Source organism: Quercus robur, chromosome 6 (genome assembly GCF_932294415.1).
Source record: "Quercus robur chromosome 6, dhQueRobu3.1, whole genome shotgun sequence".
Lineage (NCBI taxonomy): Eukaryota > Viridiplantae > Streptophyta > Magnoliopsida > Fagales > Fagaceae > Quercus > Quercus robur.
Window position 1 is genome coordinate 45978622 of NC_065539.1, and position 19059 is coordinate 45997680.

General features: G+C 34.5%; 2 protein-coding genes across 22 annotated transcripts in view; one reads left to right on the forward strand and one right to left on the reverse strand.

Annotated features, from left to right (window-relative positions):
• LOC126689032 (phylloplanin-like) overlaps window positions 1-11331 on the reverse strand; it is a 136321-nt gene extending 124990 nt beyond the window's left edge. For 12 of the 21 annotated variants that reach the window (XR_007644403.1, XR_007644405.1, XR_007644409.1 and 9 more), the window contains exon 1: window positions 11181-11331. Coding sequence is in view for 13 of the 21 variants with exons in the window: in XM_050384016.1 (XP_050239973.1) it covers window positions 11181-11267 (87 nt within the window). In the remaining 8 variants the exon portion in view is untranslated. Of the gene's footprint in view, window positions 1-10517; window positions 11004-11116 lie in introns of those variants that run through there. The other 9 variants (XM_050384031.1, XM_050384033.1, XM_050384014.1 and 6 more) reach the window with 7 other exon arrangements.
• A 4682-nt stretch (window positions 11332-16013) lies between these two features.
• Window positions 16014-17381, forward strand: LOC126690261 (probable 3-ketoacyl-CoA synthase 21). The gene has a single exon (XM_050385381.1). The coding sequence runs from the start codon at window positions 16014-16016 to the stop codon at window positions 17379-17381; it is 1368 nt and encodes a 455-aa protein (XP_050241338.1).
• Window positions 17382-19059: the final 1678 nt, after the last annotated feature.

The following is a 19059-nucleotide window of genomic DNA, read 5'->3' on the forward strand; positions in this document are numbered from 1 at the left end:
TGCATGAAGAGATCAATGCTAGTGTGGACATGTTCATTTTGAATTTGATGAACTTAAAAAAATTTATAAAATCTAACTCACAGTGTAAATAAGTAAAACCGCTTACATGCTGCTATGGATTCAAAATGGGCTATTGTCAATGGCCTTACGAAATAGGCAAGGAGCAATATTTAACAAGTAAACCAGATATAATCCGAGGAAACACATGTAATCTTGATTAGTTAAGAGAGTGAGAAATGCTAACGAATGCCCTTAGAGCATTGGTTAGTAATCCATTTAAAGAAAGTTTTTATAGGAAAAAAAAACAATTAATATTTTGACAACTTTTTTTCATTTCTCACAAAAGTGGTGTCAAAACTTTCCTAAAATAGATTTTTAATCTCACAACATATATAATAATGAATATTTCATTACCCAAACCAATTTATTTATTACTTTGTTGAATTACATACATAATACTTTATTGCTTTGGACCCAGCAAAAGAATTACAGCTAGATGTGACTTTGAGCATTAATACTTTAAAATTTTTAGCCACATATGAATCCAGATTGCGATCATTTAAGATTCTCAAATTACATTAATTTAGTCAAAGGTTTTTTTTTCTTTGATCAATATTGCATATGCTCATGCAACACAAACTCATTCAATCCAATCCACACAATCTGAGAATTTCATAATTTATGTGAAATTTTTTGGGGAGATAATAATTTTTCGGTTAAGTAGTATCCTATATGTTACATTATGGTTTCAACTAGAGTATTCTCAAAGTCTTCTCTCCCCAACTAGTAATATTAGAACTAATTAATGATATGGCAAGATTATTAAAGTGCCTTTCATAGTTGGAGTAGGAACAAGATGTGTGTTCTTAGAGTCTACACTGTATTTATCACACAAGGCAAGCCCACAAATGCCCATCCAAATTATCTTCAAAAAAATACCCAACAAAATTGAAAGTTCAGATTTATGCTAAAACACAAGAGCTTGTTCAGACCGCCAAATAAAAAATACGGCTAGATTACTTTAACTTTAACTTTAACTAAGTACGGAACAAGAGTAAATAAGCGCAATGAACCGATAACACTACCCTAAGCGATATTCAACAATAAAAAGAAAGCTTAAAGAGTAGGGAAGAGAGATGCAAACACAAGATAATGTCAAGATGTGTTATCGAAGAGGAAACCGAAGAACTTGGTGAAAGACCTCTCCGCAACCTTCCTAGTCGAAATCGATCCACTAGAGAATAAAGTTGAGCACATTAATAACAAAAGACCCTCCAAGCCTAGTCTACCCCATGTACTTGAGCCCATCAAGCATCTGCTACCAACGGACTTCTCGAAGTCTTGTCTTCTCTAGTTTTCTGGATCTTGCAATTCAGCCCGATTGCATCCACCACTAAATGGCTCCTTCCAATACTTCCTAGCAACACCAAAATCTCACTTAACACTCAGAATGGGTGTGGTAAGTGTTTGGGCTAACAACCTCTCAAGGATTTAGAGATGGAGAGGTAGGAGTTGAGGAAAACAACAAGAAAATGTGTAGATGATTATGAGTATAACAATCTCTAACTCTCAAGTGTATTTTCTAGGGTTTTCTCTCTAAAAATCACTCATTACAATCCGTGGGTAATGAGGGTATTTATAGTGTGGGTAAAGAATTTGGTAAAGCAAATTAACTTTTTGCCAAACAGAATGTTTCTTGGGAACTTCGCGGGATGGCCCTTCTCACGAAACACTCGCGAACTTGATAGCCTGGCATGACTCTTCAGCTTCCAATCATGTGCTTCACACTTGGCCTTTTCACGAGTTGCTTCTTGTGAGCTACTCGCGAACGAGTCGCGAATTGTACTAATTCATCTTTTGAAGCTTGATTCTTCACCGATCTCTCACACTCATCTCTTACAAATAAACCCACCTACATACAAGGAAAATGATTGAAGAAATTACAATCAAATTTGGCACAGAATTAAAGCCAACACAAGTTAGTTGGAAATCGCAATTTTACAAAAACAATATTACATATTATGCTAGATCAAAGAAGAATGATGTAACATAAGGTTCCTAGGGATGTGGACATACGGGTTCCCATAGACGTTTTGTAGGGTTGGCAATTGCCTTCCATGAATGACATACAAAAAGTTCATGGATGACGATGGAGGAAGAAAAAAGTAAGTACTTGTAATTCCTATTTTGCTAGTTTGATGAATTAGAAATTTAGATGAAAACGTGTTACTTATTATTAGTTTGACGCACCTGAGAATTTTTTTTTTTTTTTTTAAATTATGGGAAGTATAATTTTTTTCTTTTTTTTTTTTGGAAAACATAGGAAGTTTAACTCAATCCAATCTCACCTATGGGTTGGTTTGGTCTGGTTATTTTCATGATAATTGATTGGTTGGGATTGGAAATTTTTTAATCGAACAAGGTTGGTTTAGATTGAAAATGCCCCAAAATAAACCAACCCCTACCTTTTAGGCCTTAATTTGGCTCAGGCCTTTGAGAATTTCTGGAAGTGCTTGCTCCAGGCCTTGATGAAAGCAATTAAATTAGGGGTCCATTTCGTTACAACATAATTCCAAATTCAGCCCATAAGCATATATATACTTGTGCCCACATATTTACAAAACCATAAAGATATATAAACTCAACTCATAGATTATGTGTGATCACTAATAATTGTCACACATTTGCACAAAAATGGAATTGGGATGAGTGTTTGTTAAGATAATTTGGCCACCATCATTTAGCAAAGAAACCACATTAGGAAAGAAATAGACCATTGCATGCACAACTTGATTCCCGAAACAAGCACCAAAAGGTTGTTCAATGCCCTATACATTTTCCTCTCTTTCAATTTTCCTCAAGCCTTTTTCTTTCTCCTCATGTGTCATGCTCTATCTCCAATATTCATACCCCATACCTCCTCAACCTTAAAACCCATATGCCAATCAATGCAACGCAATGCATGCCAAACAAACTTAAATTAATTCAATTCTGTCAAGACCAAAAACAAATCTATACCTCCATCCATGGCAACAATGACCCTAAGGCTCATCATTCCTAGCCTCCATGATCTAATTATCTGGAACACCCTGCACCATTTTGTGATGGTAGTAGTTGCAGGACTAGTTGTCCTATATCTTGTATACAAAAGAGAAGTTCCCATTTATTTACTAGACTTTGCTTGCTACAAACCTCCCAACTCTTATAGGCTACTGTAAGATGGTGGGCTGTGCTAGTGGTGTTGGACTGCCTCCTGCTACACTAAGCCTAAGTTTTCTGGATAAGAGAGTCGGGACCGGCCCAGCTTCAGCTTAAGTTGGTCCGGCTTGTGCGCAAACTAGGCCAAATCTGCCATGGACATGTTCACGGCAGGCAAAACTGTTTCAGACAAATTGTGGTAGGCAAACATAGTAATAATAAAATAAACAGAAAATATCTAGCCACTTTAATGGGGAATTGACCAAATAGCCCTTAACATCAATTACAATAACAATACTATTTGTTTTCTTTTTACGGAAGAGATGGAAAAGAATATCAGAGAACATCAAATGTTTATAATCATGGGTTAATCGGAATACTAGAGGAATTCGACCGGAAATTCAATCCGCGGGAGCAGAACCACAAAAGGGAGAATGTCCCTCCTCAAAGCAGTCAATCTCTCAGGAAAGAGTCCTGCCATAGAGATTAACAGCCCTGAGGGAAACGGGCCTGAATGGTTTTCTGCGTAGGTGCTTTCGAGTTTTTTTTTTTTACAGAGGGCCGGATTTCATGAGGGAGAAAAGGGATTAATCTACCAGTGCATGCCCACCTTTCTAATTCTCACTATTTCTTTCTTTCTTCTCACTTTGTTTTCTTTACTATTTCTTTTAAGTTTTCTATTTCCTTCTCCAAGTTCCGTCGTTCCTCCCCTCTGTTCACGGCAAGACCCTCCTTTTATAGTGCCTGCCATGACCTGATTTTACTGTTTTAACCCTTAACTCCCTTTGTCTGGTCTGGGTGTACTGGCCGACCATCACTGTTCCGTCTGTGTGTCGTCCTCTCATCGCCAGACAAGGAAGTGTATTTTGTTTGCTAGTCTGCCGTGGCACCCTTTCCTACCACGGTCTGGGTTATTTCTCTCTCTCTATCCCTCATGGCATGCACCTAATGGTTCCAACTCAGCTTGCCTCTTTTGGGTAGTAAGCCATCCCAGCAGGACACCTCCCCGAAAGGGCCTGAGCCAGAACCATAAAAATAAATTTTCCCCTCTCCCCACCACCAAACCATGCCCTTTAATCTTCTAACCCCCCGACCTCACCATGCTCTGTATTGGCTGGGTATAGGCTGGTAGTGCCTGAGCCTTGCACGTGCCTTCATTCCATATGTGTCCAAAACTTGCCTACTGCCCATTCGTCTGCCGTGGTCTAGAGGCTCGCCGTTCGTGTTTTTTGACCTCTTATGTGGGCTGTTCTTTGTTTTTCCCGCTCCATTCAAAAGCTGGGCTTTGTCTGATGATGGGTCTTACATTTCTTTGGCCCATTCCTTGGTTTCCTTTATTTCTTGCAATGTCGTACTGTTATTCCTGCCATAATAACTTAATCCTGCTAGGCCTCTTTTAGGCCAGCCGTTTATTCCTTCTCTTAGTGGCTTGGCATGGTCACTGGTTTGCTTTTATTTATGGGCTCCTATGTCCCTTTTGACTTTCCTTTGGGCATCTTTGGCCCGTTTGCTTTCTTTGGGCTTCCTCGGTCCTTTTGCTAATTCCACACTCCCATGGGCTTTTTACTAACTTCATTGGGCTTCCCTGGCCCAATAACCTTATTCTCATCCTTGGGGTTTATGAGCCTACCATAAACCCCTTACTTTCTTAGTTTGCATTATCTTGGGCCTGCAGCAGCCCTTTCTCGCTTTTCTACCTCATACACTGCCCATGGGATGCTATTTCTTTCTTTCCGGGCTTCTTTGAGCCTACTTGCCTCTTCAAGACCCATTTGTTTATTTCTTGGGCCTGTGATCCATTATTCCTACCGCTTGGGCCTAATGGTTTTACTGTCTGCTTTGTCAATTCTTTGTTGCCCTTGTTATTGGGCTTTCTTTCTTTCTACTTGGATTCTCACAAATGGCCCTCAACAGCTACCCAAGTAAGTGTTTCTAGAGGCTGTCTTTCTTAATAACATGGATCATGACTGCATTGCTTTCCAGATCAAAATCTTAGAAAAATCAAGGTTCAGTGAGGAAACTTGCATTCCTTCTTCACTTGCTCGAATACCAATTTGAAAATCGCTCCCAAGAACAATGTTTCCGACGTACTGTAAGGGCGAGGCCAAGCTTTCCACAGAAGGAAGATTGGCGTTACAGCTGGAAAGGGGAGTGTTAACCACTAGATTGCAATTACTCAATAGTGTTTGGAGAAGAACTTGAGAGGATTCGAGGGAATTGAAAATATTCTGGCGCTATTGGTTGTTGCACTAGCCGCCACATTTCTAGTTCCACATTGCAATTGTACTACAGCATCTAGAAGTAAACATAACAAAACAATGGTAGAGTTAAGGCATGGACCATGTCACTGTCTTCAGACGATACCCATCGTCTATGGGGTTTCCGGTTAGGTATGGCAAAAAGTACCCGACCTATGGGTATTCGGCCCAACTCAACCCTAAGGGGACGAGTTTTACCCAACCCATAAAACAATAGGGTTGGGTTTGAATTTTTAAAATAAAACTCGAAACAGGTCCAGGTTTTAGTAAAACCTGCCCTGAAATCGAACCCGAACCCGACCCCAACCCGATTAAAACTAAAATTACCAAAAAACCATATATATATATATATATATATATAAACTTATAAACCCTACCCTTGCCCTCTCATTTCACTCAGCCGCCCCATCCCATTTCCCTCACTTTCCTTTCCCACTGTAACTCAATCTCTATCACTATCGGCCATCGCTTGATCTCACCGCCGGCCCTCCACCATTCTTTTCTCTCACATTTTCCTTTTCTCCAAACACCACTTATACTTTTTATTTTCAACACATGCATTAATTTTCTTCTCTATTTTTTGGATATTTTTTTTCTTTTTTTAGCAATTATTTGTTCAAGTTTTTCCTAATCAGTGACTCCTCCATCGGAAAATCGTGCTTGCTACTCAGATTTGAATATGAGAAAATACGAATTTTTTTTTGCTTGGGCCAAGGTATAGGCTTCAATTCCATCTTTTTCTTTTATTGGGTCACGGATTCTGCCCAAATCTGACCTAGCTAGACAGGGTAGGTTTGGGGCCTGAAAAAAAAAAAAACAAAAAACTCGTTTTTTATACGTGCCGAGTTCAAGTAACGAGTACAAGCCCGTGGAGCAGGTTCGGGTATAAAGAAACCCAACCCGAACCCAACTCGTTGCCATTCCTATTTCCAGTGTAGTAGACTAATAACATGGTGCGTGTTGCCCTCGGGATACAACAACTCAGCCACCTTGCTAGTTATCCTTACAAGCCTACACCACTTGTAGAATAGGAATCTCTCAATAGTACTTTTCTTTTACCCAAAAATATACTATATCGAAGGATATCTTATTTTCATGAGATTCGAATTTTGATTCAGCAAAAATGTAGGTAGTTTTCTTTTTTACATGAAAATGGTGCCCATAAGAAAATTGATTTTCTCATCTAAAATCGGACATGTTGGCTACATATTCATATTGGCTGAAGAAACATACAATAAAGATCAAGTTTATTTGGGTTTTAAATTTACTTTATTGTTGTTATAATTATCTTTAAAATGGATAGTAAATAGTAATCTATATATATATATATATATATATATGTATATATAAAACTGAAACCTCTGAAGCTCCCACAGTTTTCCACGTCAGCACAATATTAAAAAAAAAAAAAAAAAACTTTTCTAAAACCTGGCATTATTAAAAAGAAAAAAAACACCCAAAAATTTCAGCTAAAAAAAAAATAGCCAAAAGCCTAAAACCCAAAAATTTCCTTTTGCCCAAAACCAAAACCCGATTAAAAAAACACTCTCCCCCTTCAACGCAAACACAGTAACACAAACTCATCAAACTCCCTCTCTTCTTCTTCACGCAATCCCATCTCCTTCTTCAAACACACAATTTCCTCCATGCCTCTCTCTACATACATGTTCCCCTGCCTCCAGTCTTTTTCCCTTCTCTACCTTCATTCCAAGCTTTCTCCTGTCGTTCAAACCAATATCCTTTGTAAAGAATGGCCAGCCCATCAACATGAATCGAATTTAAAAAAAAAAAAAGGCAGTACCATGATAGGACTCTTTTAACCCAAGTCAGATGATTTGCCTTAGAATATATGAATAGAAAAGATCGTGAGAATAGATAGATTTCATTGGATCATGCTGACAAAGGGAAACTTTTGCATCTCGAGAAATTTTTTGATGAAATTTTGGTTTGTGATAATTGGTTTTGGTTCAATAGGGGCCATATTTGAAGGCAAATTTGGGTTTGAATTTGAGATTTTTCATCTGAATTCTGATTCGTTCAAAAAACAATTCTTGATTCAAGTTTTGAATTAAGGCAACCTCTGCTTCGTTCTTTCCAATAGGTATCCTATGAACCAAATCCTCTAAGCATTTGGCCTGAAATAATACGCATTTGACTATATATATATATATATATAACTAAATTATTTACATGTATTTACTATTTTTTGAATCCCAAGGGCTAGCGTGGATGAATTTGCTTTTGATGGAATTTACAATATCATGTTTGCATGTTGGTGGAGGAAAATTGTTCTATTAAAGGCTACCAACTTTTACGAACTATGTTAACAAAGGTTTTGTTAACCAGCAATGTTGGCCTGTTTTAGTTGTGTGATTGTTGCTCTCTTCATTGCGTCTGTCCTGCTTCTTTGTTATTGTTGTTGTTTTTATGTTTTTGTGTTTTTTTTTTTTTAAATGAAGTATGAGTTTTCAGGCAAAAAAGGTCTTTGTAATAATTTATTATGTATTTGTCCTACTTCATTTGCTTTGCTATGTTTTGGTGAGGCTTGAGGGGTTAATGGTCCTCTGTTTTGTTCGTTGGTATAGTTTTTGATTGTATAATATGTACTTACAAGTTACTTTTTTCTAATTCCTTAAAAGCTACTACTTGAAATGGCCGGGATGCTTCAACGGTTGCAGATGCGACGATGAATGTAAGGTCCAAATCTATCCACCTCTCGACCCAATTGATTAAGAAAGAGTTGATCAACTTAATCTACTGTTGTTAATTAATATGGGATTCTTTTATAAGAGACACAAGAGGTATGGAGATTCTGGCATTTTACCCTTAATTTAAAAAAAAAAATAATAATAATAATTTGGCAATATGCCCTTGTTTGCAAACTATATAGGGGCGTGCCCCTGTTTCAATACTCGATTACCTTAAAATTAAGTTCAATTAAATACTCAATTTGTAGAAAATCGAGTTATGCCCGATCAAACTTTAAAAAAAAAAAAATTGCATGGAACTCAAGTTTCAGGAAATCGAGTTCCATGCAAAAAAAAATTTATAAGTGTGATAGCCCCATATTCAGGGAGCCCTATAATGGCGTTTTTAAGCCCTATAGTGATGTTTTAAAGCCCTATAACGGCGTTTCCTGCAAATTTTTTTATAAGTGTGATTGCCCCATATTCAGGGAGCCTTATAGTGGTGTTTTTAAGCCCTATAGTAACGTTTTAGCCCTATAGCGGTGTTTTCCTGCAAAAAAAAATTTTAATAAGTATGATCGCCCCATACCAGGTTCAGTGAGCCCTATAGTGGCGTTTTTAATCCCTGTAGTGACATTTTAAATCCCTATAGCGGCGTTTTCCTACAAATTATTTTTTATGTGTGATTGCCCCATATTCAGGGAGCCCTATAGTGGCATTTTTAAGCCCAATAGTAACGTTTTAAAGCCCTATAGCGGCATTTTGGAACTCGATTTCCATAAACTCGAGTTCCATGCATTTTTTTTTTTTTTTTTTTTTAAGTTTGATTGGGCATAACTCGATTTTCTACGAATCGAGTATTTCATTGAAACTCAATTTTAAGGTAATCGAGTATCGAAACAGGAGCATGTCCCTATATAGTTTCAAAATAGGGGCATATTGCTAAATTTTTAAAAAACTGAGGGCAAAAGGCTAGAATTCCCCAAGAGGTATATTATATAATATATATGTTGATGGTTAAATATAAGTACATTTCAAGTACAAGGAGGGTAGAAAGCCAGGTTCATGATTAAACATTCAAGGTACCAATTATATGATTCATGGGCAGCTTCTACTTCAATTTGACGATGGATTTTCAATTTTAGAATTATTGCATGTGTTGCAAATCTATATTTAAAGTGAGAAAGTTTAATATAGAAAGATTTTTGGAATGATGATTAATTTTCTGTGGTTAAAATGAATCTCTTTATATAGAAGTTCAATAAATTCTCCACCTTTGTGACATGAAATAAATTTTTTTTTTAATGATTGGGAAGAGCACCAATCTATCTGTAACCAAAAGAAAAGGAGAATTAAATCGTGCGGATGGGTCTTTGAGTTTATTTCTACCCAAAATCAAAATAAAAGGTTTCTGATCTTTGTTTTTTTTTCTTTACTTTATTAATAAATATTATATTTGTATAATTAAAAGTGTTGAAAGGCAGAAGTTTGAAAAGCACCATAAGAAAAATTGATAGGTCTGCGGTGGTTTATTACGTTTGGCTTGAAATAAATGCTTGTGTATTTTGTAATAATGTCAAGTATGAGGCGGCATTAAGCCATTAAGGCCTTAGTTGAGTTTCCCATAATTGAGGGTTTTAGTTTGATTCTTTGTAAGTTTAGTTGTAGCAAAAAACACTTTAAAGTTGTCTTTCAATTTTTCAATTTATTTGAAATATTGATTAAGTAGTTCTTTAAACTTGTGTTTTATACGTTTTATGGATAATCGAGAATGTTAAAGATTTAATTATTCATTTTATTTTAAACTTAAGATTGATTTCTATTTTTCATTATGTAAATTAATGTTTCATATCAAGATTAATATTTCATATCAAGGATAGGAACTATAAGACTGGAATCCTAATGTACAATCAAAGAGGAAGAGAAAAAGAATAATTTACATCTTTATACACAATAGCTTTCCCGTGCATCGCACGGGTTAGCGACTAGTTATATTGAATCATAATATATCAATGCCAATGGTAACATAAAAACTGTACAAACTCAACCAATTAAAGATGATGGTTTAAAGCAATGAATTAAGATTGAATAATGGAAAAAACGTTAGCCACTAACGTTTACTAGGAAGCCAACTCATAACAAATAGTTAAAAATAATAATAAATATAAAATATTATGATTTTTATAAAAATATTCCAACACTTAACACTGTAGTTTACCAAATATTCTAAATGCTATAATTCATTCCGGTTAAAATAAGTTTTAAAATTAAACTTTTACTTCCTTTGTACAATAATACCAAAACGAACACCATCAAAAAGGCTTTTTGCCAATTAACGTAGCCTTGATTATCACATACAAGTCAAACGAAATCCACAACTAAGTCCATATTCATTTGAAGGACATTAAAGGCTTTATTAATTATATATAGCAATAGGAGTACTCCTTAATTAGGAAAGGAGTTTACAGATTGGATGACAATCTTCATAACAATATTAAAGAGTTAGAAAGGAAAATACTATATCATTGGTTCAATTGACCTTATTCATGTAAATACTCTTCTATTCCTCAAGTTGAGGAACTGTAACGGAACCCAAGTGGCCTAAAAATGAGAGCAATATGGCCCCTCAAAAGACTGAATCCAATGAACTGTATGGGCGATTCCAAGACTCCCACAGCAGGAAGCGTGGAGCTGCAGGTGGAGAGGGGTGTTATAACCACTAGATTGCAATTACTCAAGTGTACTTTTGCTGAGAGAAAAACTCGTGTAGAATCCAAGGAAAATGAAAATACTCCACTGGCATTGGTTGTTGTACTAGCAACCACATTTCCAGCTCCACACCGCAGTTGTACTTGAGCATCTAGAAGTAAACATAACAAAGCAATGGTGAGATTGAAGTACCTTATTAGCTGAGACTAATGTGTGTAGTCATGGTGCATTGGACTAACTGTAACAAATTCTAAGCAAACTTACTTGGGAAAGGTGGGGTGGCAGTAACATTCACACCTAAACTGCATGGCACAAAAGACGGTTGGACCTCAAACACAGGACTAGTGCCTTTAGCTATTGGAAGTTCCAATGCAGCAACCATTACGGTAACAAAAAGAACTAATTTCAAGGCCATTTCTCAATCACAGTGTATTGCTCTATCGATAGTCGAAATTGGCTTGCAGTAGAAATGCCGGCCGTTCAACCATTTTATAGGATAAGTGTGGCCAAGTTGCAGCCGATTTTTCTGACATAAATCATGAAGCTAGAGCTCTCTGTGCAAGTCAAGAGAGATAATAACTCTCATGTTGTACAACATGAAGTTCACCTTCACCATGGATTCCGACTTTGTGGGGTTACACCTACTGGTAGGCAACTTGATATAGTTTGAGGCTTAGTGCAATAAATTTAAGCGGAATTTCTTTCTTTCTTTCATATTTAAATTGGTAGCATGTTCATCAGTTCATGTTCAAGTTATGCACAAATTAATTACAAATTACATATATATATATATATATATATATATATTATCACAACCTTCATAATAATAGTGAGTCACTTGAAATTCTAAATTAACTAATATAACAAATATATTTATATATTGAGCCATTTAATGCAATTAAATACAAAATGTTATGTGGAAGTTTGTTAATATTATTTTATTATCTTTAATTATATATAATAAGTGAATAAAAATATATATTTTTTATGAATTTTTTGTTGACGTGTGAGAATTTCATTAAAATCTTGTGCTATATTTTTTATGTTGAGTAAAAATTTATCAAAAAATCCTATTTGAGATTCAATTAACAAATTTATCTCTATTTCATAAGTTTTTATATTAAAATTGATATTTTCTAGTAAACATTTATAATTAAAAATATTTTCAAATAAAAACGAACTATCTAGAATATAAAATATTTGATTGCATGAACCGTAACCTCGGGATCCACCCCATTGAACGGGTAGAAGAAGTGCATTAATATCTCAATAAAATAGACTAATTATATTTGCCCCAGTATATCGAGGGCTTTACATTGTATTACCCACTAATTTATTTAAATGTAAAAATAAGAAAATAATAACAACAAAGTAGTATGTACATCGATATAAAACATGTTGACAACAATTTAGGATCAAAGATTTGAATCTAATCTAGAGACCAAGTGATGCCATGGCTTTCCTTGCAGCCCCCTTTTTTTTTTTTTTTTTTTTTTTTGAATGGGGTTTATTGTAAAAGTATGTAGTCTAGACTTTGGAGACTTGTAAGTAACTTCCTCTCAAAAGTTAAATTGGTCCAAATAGGCCCAAAAAATATAAATAGCCAACTTGCCCATATGTAGTGTTTCTATATTGAAGGTATCAACTCATCTAGGACCACCAATGCCTCAAGGACCTCAACACTACCATAAATATGGGTTAGACAAAAGCTCTGACTTCCATTCCTCTAAGCATGCCCTCTCTTTGTGGAATTAATTTTATGAAAAGGATGATTTCAAATTAATCATTATCAAAAAAAAAAATTTAAATTTTTGAGTTCGAAAATATGCCATTTTTTTCTATGCTTTTTTTTTTTAGTTAATTTTCCAATTTCAACTATTAGAATAAGAATTTGGAAAAATTAAGAAAGTGAAGGCTAATTATGTTTGTATGTTTTGGTGCTGATGCAGTTAAAAGAACGAGGAATAGATTATAATATAAAAATGATCTCTTTCTCTTTTTGTAGTTTTGGTGAGTAAAACATAATGTTGTGAGTTTTGATAGAGTCAAAATGAAAATACTATTCTTGAATCAATTTTTTTAGTTTTTGGATTTTATCAAATTTATATCGAACATTCCAACAGTTACTATTTATGTTATCATATCATAATGAGATGAATGAAAAGAAAATTTATAGAAAATGTGATGCAACAATTAGATCAATAATAAAATATTAGAAACAATTAAAAAAAACCACCAAAACAATTAAAATGTTAAAGAAATGGAGTTTATGATATATAAATGGGTAAAAAGAGTAATGAAAAATGGTAAAAGTTTAGTTCCAAACTTGTTTGGAGATACCTTTTTCAACTTATTATGTGACAATTTATAAGACTATCCATGTGTATTACTTAAACAAGCCACATAATATATTAAAAGAGCATGTGACAAAAACTACACATGAATGGTCTCTTTAACCGTCATATAATAAGTTAGAGCAAAATAGCTCCAAATTAATATGTTTGGAGCCAAACGTTTTCCATGAAAAATAAGATGGAAGAGAAAGAACTGTTGGAAGATATTGCTTGGGTCCAAAAGAAGAGGGGGAGAATAAGAGTGAAAATGTGGAGAGGAAGAGTGGTACAAAATGTAATTGGAAGAATATAAGAAGTCATGAATGAAAGAATTGAAGAAGGCCTTGAGGGAATGGATTTGAAAAATCAAATATTACCAAAAAAAAAAAAAAAAAGTTGCTAGTTGATTAGAGGAGCTTCCTTCAAATCAGTTTGTTTGAAAAAATTTAATGATCTTTTTTTCTTTCTTTTTTTAATCTTTGACTCCCTAAAAAAATTCTCGTTCTGTACTGCCCTTAATTGCCTTTTTGGGGCAATATTGGAGCTCTAACTCTATTTGAGGCTCATTGCTAGATGTGCCCAAATCAAATTAATTGATTTCTTACGTGGTCATTGATAACTCCACCACTTCCAAAAGTCGTAAAACTGGTTTTTTCAACTCTTTTTTGTGATCTCATGCTCTAGCCACATGAAATTGCTTCTTGTTGCGGATAGTCGTTGTGGAATATGCATGCAGACAGTCACAAATTTGCATTGGCTAAGAAATACTATTGCATGAAGTGATCAATGCTAGTGTGGACATGTTCATTTTGAATTTGACGAACTTAAAAAAAAATATAAAAAGTAACTCACAATGTAAATAAGTAAAACCACTTACATGCTGCTATGGATTCAAAATGGGCCGTTGTCAATGGCCTTACGGAATAGGCAAGGAGCAATATTTAACAAGTAAACCAGATATAATCCGAGGAAACACATGTAATCTTGATTAGTTAAGAGAATGGGAAATGCTAACGAATGCCCTTAGAGCATTGGTTAATAATCCATTTAAATAAAGTTTTTATGGGAAAAGAAAAAAAAAATTAATATTTTGACAGCTGTTTTCATTTCCCACAAAAGTGGTGTCAAAACTTTCCTAAAATAGATTGTTAACCAATGCCCTAAGAGCACTCATTAGCATGACTCTAAAAGTATTATTTAGTATTTAACAAAGTAAACACATTTATAATTTTTACACTAATTCTCAATCCATCTTTATATGTATATTATTTATTACGGTCCATATACAAACATATTCAAATTCACACTTAATTTCACAACATATATAATAATGAATATTTCATTATCCAAACCAATTTATTTATTACTTTGTTGAATTACATACATAATACGTTATTACTTTGGACACCAACAAAAGAATTACAGCTAGAAGTGACTTTGAGCATTAATACTTTAAAAAATTTTGCCACATATGAATCTAGATCGCGATCATTTAAGATTCCCAAATTATATTAATTTAGTCAAAGTTTTTTTTTTCTTTGATCAATATTGCATATGCTCACACAACACAAACTCATTCAATCCAATCCACACAATCTGAGAATTTCATAATTTATGTGAAATTTTTTTGGGAGATAATAATTTTTGGGTTAAGTAGTATCCTATATGTTATATTAAGGTTTCAACTAGAGTATTCTCAAAGTCTTCTCTCCCCAACTAGTGATATTAGAACTAATTAATGATAGTGTAAGGCAATATGGCAAGATTATTAAAGTGCCTTTCATAGTTGGAGTTGGAACAAGACAAGCCCACAAAAGCCCATCCAAATTATCTTTAAAAAAATGCCCAACAAAATAATATTACATATTATGCTAGATCAAAGAAGAATGATGTAACATAAGGTTCCCATAGATGTGGACATACGGTTTCCCATAGATGTTCTGTAGGGTTGACAATTGCCTTCCATGAATGACATACAAAAAGTTCATGGATGATGACAGAGGAAGAAAAAGTAAGTACTTGTAATTCCTATTTTGCTAGTTTGATGTATTAGAAATTTGGATGAAAACTTTTTACTTATTATTTGTTTTGACTCACCTAAGAATTATTTATAAAAAAAATTATAGGAAGTTAAAAAATTTTTTTTTTTTTTTTTTTTTTGAAAACATAGGAAGTTTAATTTCAATATAAGAGATAAATGACCCAATGGCTAGGACAAAAAAGCCTAGCTCAATTAACTCAAACCAATGGCAATTTTTGAATCGAACGATGTTGGTTTAGATTGAAAATGCCCCAAACTAAACCAACCCCTACGAAGGGCTCGCTCCAAGCCCTAATGAAAGTAATTAAATTAGGAGACCATTTCGTTAAAACATGATTCCAAATTCAACCCATAAGCATATATATACTTGTGCCCACATATTTATAAAACCATAAAGATATATAAACTCAACTCATAGATTATGTGTGATCACTAATAACTGTCACACATTTGCACAAAAATAGAATTGGGATGAGTGTTTGTTAAGATAATTTGGCCACCATCATTTAGCAAAGAAACCGCATTAGGAAAGAAATTGACCATTGCGTGCACAACTTGATTTCTGAAACAAGCACCAAAAGGATGTTCAATGCCCTATACATATTCCTCTCTTTCAATTTTCCTCTTGCCTTTTTCTTTCTCCTCATCTATCATGCCCTCTCTCCAATATTCATACCCCATACCTCCTCAACCTTAAAACCCATATGCCAATCAATGCAATGCATGCCAAACAAACTTAAATTAATTCAATTCTGTCAAGACCACGAACAAATCTAAACCTCCATCCATGGCAATACTGACCCTAAGACTCATCATTTCTAGCCTCCCCGAGCTCATTATCTGGAACACCCTGCACCATTTTTTAATGGTAGTAGTTGCAGGACTAATTGTCCTATATCTTAAATACAAAAGAAAAGTCCCCATTTATTTACTAGACTTTGCTTGCTACAAACCTCCCAACTCTTATAGGCTACCCAAGTCAATGTTCCTAGAGGCTGTCTTTCTTAATAACATGGATCCTGACAGCATTGCTTTCCAGATCAAAATCTTAGAAAAATCAGGGTTCAGTGAGGAAACTTGCATTCCTCCTTCACTTGCTCGAGTACCAATTAGAAAATCTCTCCCACTTGCCGTGGAAGAGGTTGTGACAGTTATCTTTTCTGTGGTCTCGGACTTGTTTAAGAAAAACAGTATCAACCCCAAAGCTATTGACATTGTAATCTCTAACGCTAGTATGTTTTGTCCTACACCATCTCTCAGCTCTATGATAATTAATAAGTTCAGAATGAGAAGCAATGTCATGAGCTTCCATCTCTCTGGCATGGGATGTAGTGCTGGAATCATATCTGTGGGGCTAGCTAAAGACTTGTTGAGAGTGCACTGTAACTCTTTGGCTCTAATTGTCAGCACAGAGAGCCTACACTTGAATTGGTACACTGGCAAAAACCCACCCATGTTGTTAACCAATTGTCTCTTTCGAATGGGAGGTGCAGCTATATTACTATCTAGCCGTAAAGAAGACAAGAGCAAGGCAAAGTATGAGCTACAACACCTTGTTCGAACAAACAAAGCACAAGATGATGTATCCCATGCTTGTGTCTATCAGGATGTGGACTCTGAGAACAAGGTTGGGGTATCTATATCAAAGGGTATACTACATGTGGCTGGAGCTGCATTGAAAGCAAATATTGCTGCACTAGGACCATTGGTTTTGCCATTCAAAGAGAAACTTAGATATGGGTGTTCCATAATATGCCACAAGATGTGGCCTACAAGGAGAACAAGCATTTACATACCTGATTTCAAGAAGGCTTTTGAGCATTTCTGTATACATGCAGGAGGGAAAGCTGTTATTCAAGCAATTGAAAAGAATCTACACCTGAGAAAACAAGATGTTGAGCCCTCAAAGATGACTCTTTATAAATTTGGAAATACTTCATCTTCTTCAATTTGGTATGAACTCGCTTACATAGAAGCAAAAGGGAGGATGAAAAGGGGGGATAGGGTCTGGCAAATTGCCTTTGGGAGTGGGTTTAAGTGTAATAGCGCAGCGTGGAAGTGTGTTTATGATTCAAAGTTTGAGATAGCCAATGCATGGAGTGATATCTCCACTTATCCAGTAGAAGCACCTGATTTTGTAAAAATTAGTGAGTGATTATATGAACTTACAAACTGATGTGTCATATTGTTGTTGATCACCAAAAAAAAAAAAAAAAAAGTTATTTATGTATTTATTTGTTATGTTGTTGAAATGATACCAATTATATTCATTATAATGTCAGTTTTTTTTTTTTTTTTTTTTTGGTTGAGAAATAGTTAGTTGGTAAGTCTTTATAGAAAAATTGGTATAATAACTTTACTATCTTCATAGTGAACTTTTGAAACCATATGAAATATCTATTTGGTTGTGTTGTTTAAACAACAGTTTTCGTTATTTAAATAATACAACACGTATTTTCACAACATTTTTTCACCTATATGTATTTCCACAATACTTAAACAACATTACTAGAATAACATTATCAAACGGGAACCACTAGAATTTTGTCATCCCAACTTCTTCCATGAAATTTCAAACTATTTCCATTTCAATAGTAGTGGTAGCTAAAAAAGTGAATAATCTTGAAGTGGCATTTAGAGTGTGTTTGGGGACAGCTTTTAGCTTTTATGTACAGCTTTTATGTACAACTTTTTAAGAATCTTACTTTTTCCCGTCTTTTCTTAGTTATTCAAATATTTTCAAGATACAAATATTCATTAGCACACTTTCAATAAAAAATTAAACATGTTATTCCCAAACAAACACTTTAGTCAACCCAAGTGTGCAAGCGCAAAAATGGGGCAAATCAAAAGCTCATAAATGAGAGTTAAATTGGAAAATTCAATACAGAAGCAGAACATAAAGTGTGTGTTTGGCTCTATATTAAAAAGGCAATTTATTTTACTATTCAGCTTATTTTTGCTACTATTTATGGGCTCCATTGCACTTTTTGGTATTATTCATAGGTCTCACCCTACTATTTCAACTAATTTTTACCTTTATCTACAATATTTTTAGTAAAAAGTTTTCAATTTCAGCAAAATAAACGGATCCCAAACAAAATAAGACCAACAAAGTTATAAAGCACTTTTTGAACAAAAACAACAAAAAGACCTTAGTTTCAAATCTTTTGGGGTTGGCTAATCCACAAACTAATAGGACTACACATTTTTGTCATCCTATCATCTAAAAAACCATACTATATTTTAATCTCCTTAATTAACATGCTTTTCTTTTTCTTTTTCTTTTTCCTTTTCTTTTCTTTTTTTTTTTTTTATATTTTGATTTCAAAAAATGTTCAAACTTTATTTTCCTATCCTCAAATGGACCAAGATGCTCTTTGAACTCAAGTAATTCATGCAAATAATAGCATTCATTTCAGGGGTCTTATGTTATTTGTTCACTAATTAGTCGAATCATACTGTTTCATGATTCATAAGAACCTCTAGTATTACTTTTTTGTTTTCAAACTAAACTAGACTCTGCCATTTAGCCTCTCCTTGCAGGACCTTGTCAAGGTGATGAGGAGAATCTCCTCTTTGGGACTTTGCAGCAACTGATAGGATACAATTAGAGAGCTATTTTGATCTCTAATCAGGCCACTGGAAGTTTAGAACCGACCATCCCTACTAACTGGGCTTCAACCAACGGATTTCTATCTCGACTTGCATCAAGTTCACTTAGCTCAAAATCCTCTTAGAGCTTAGGCGCAAAGCACACGCATCACGCATCAAGCCTTTTTTGATAAAATGAGCATTTATCTAATAACCTCTTATAGAAATATTGGTAAGAT

Coding starts and splice junctions, on each gene's coding strand:
- LOC126690261 (XM_050385381.1), top strand. CDS start 16,014: ATGGCAATACTGACCCTAAGACTCATCATTTCTAGCCTCCCCGAGCTC.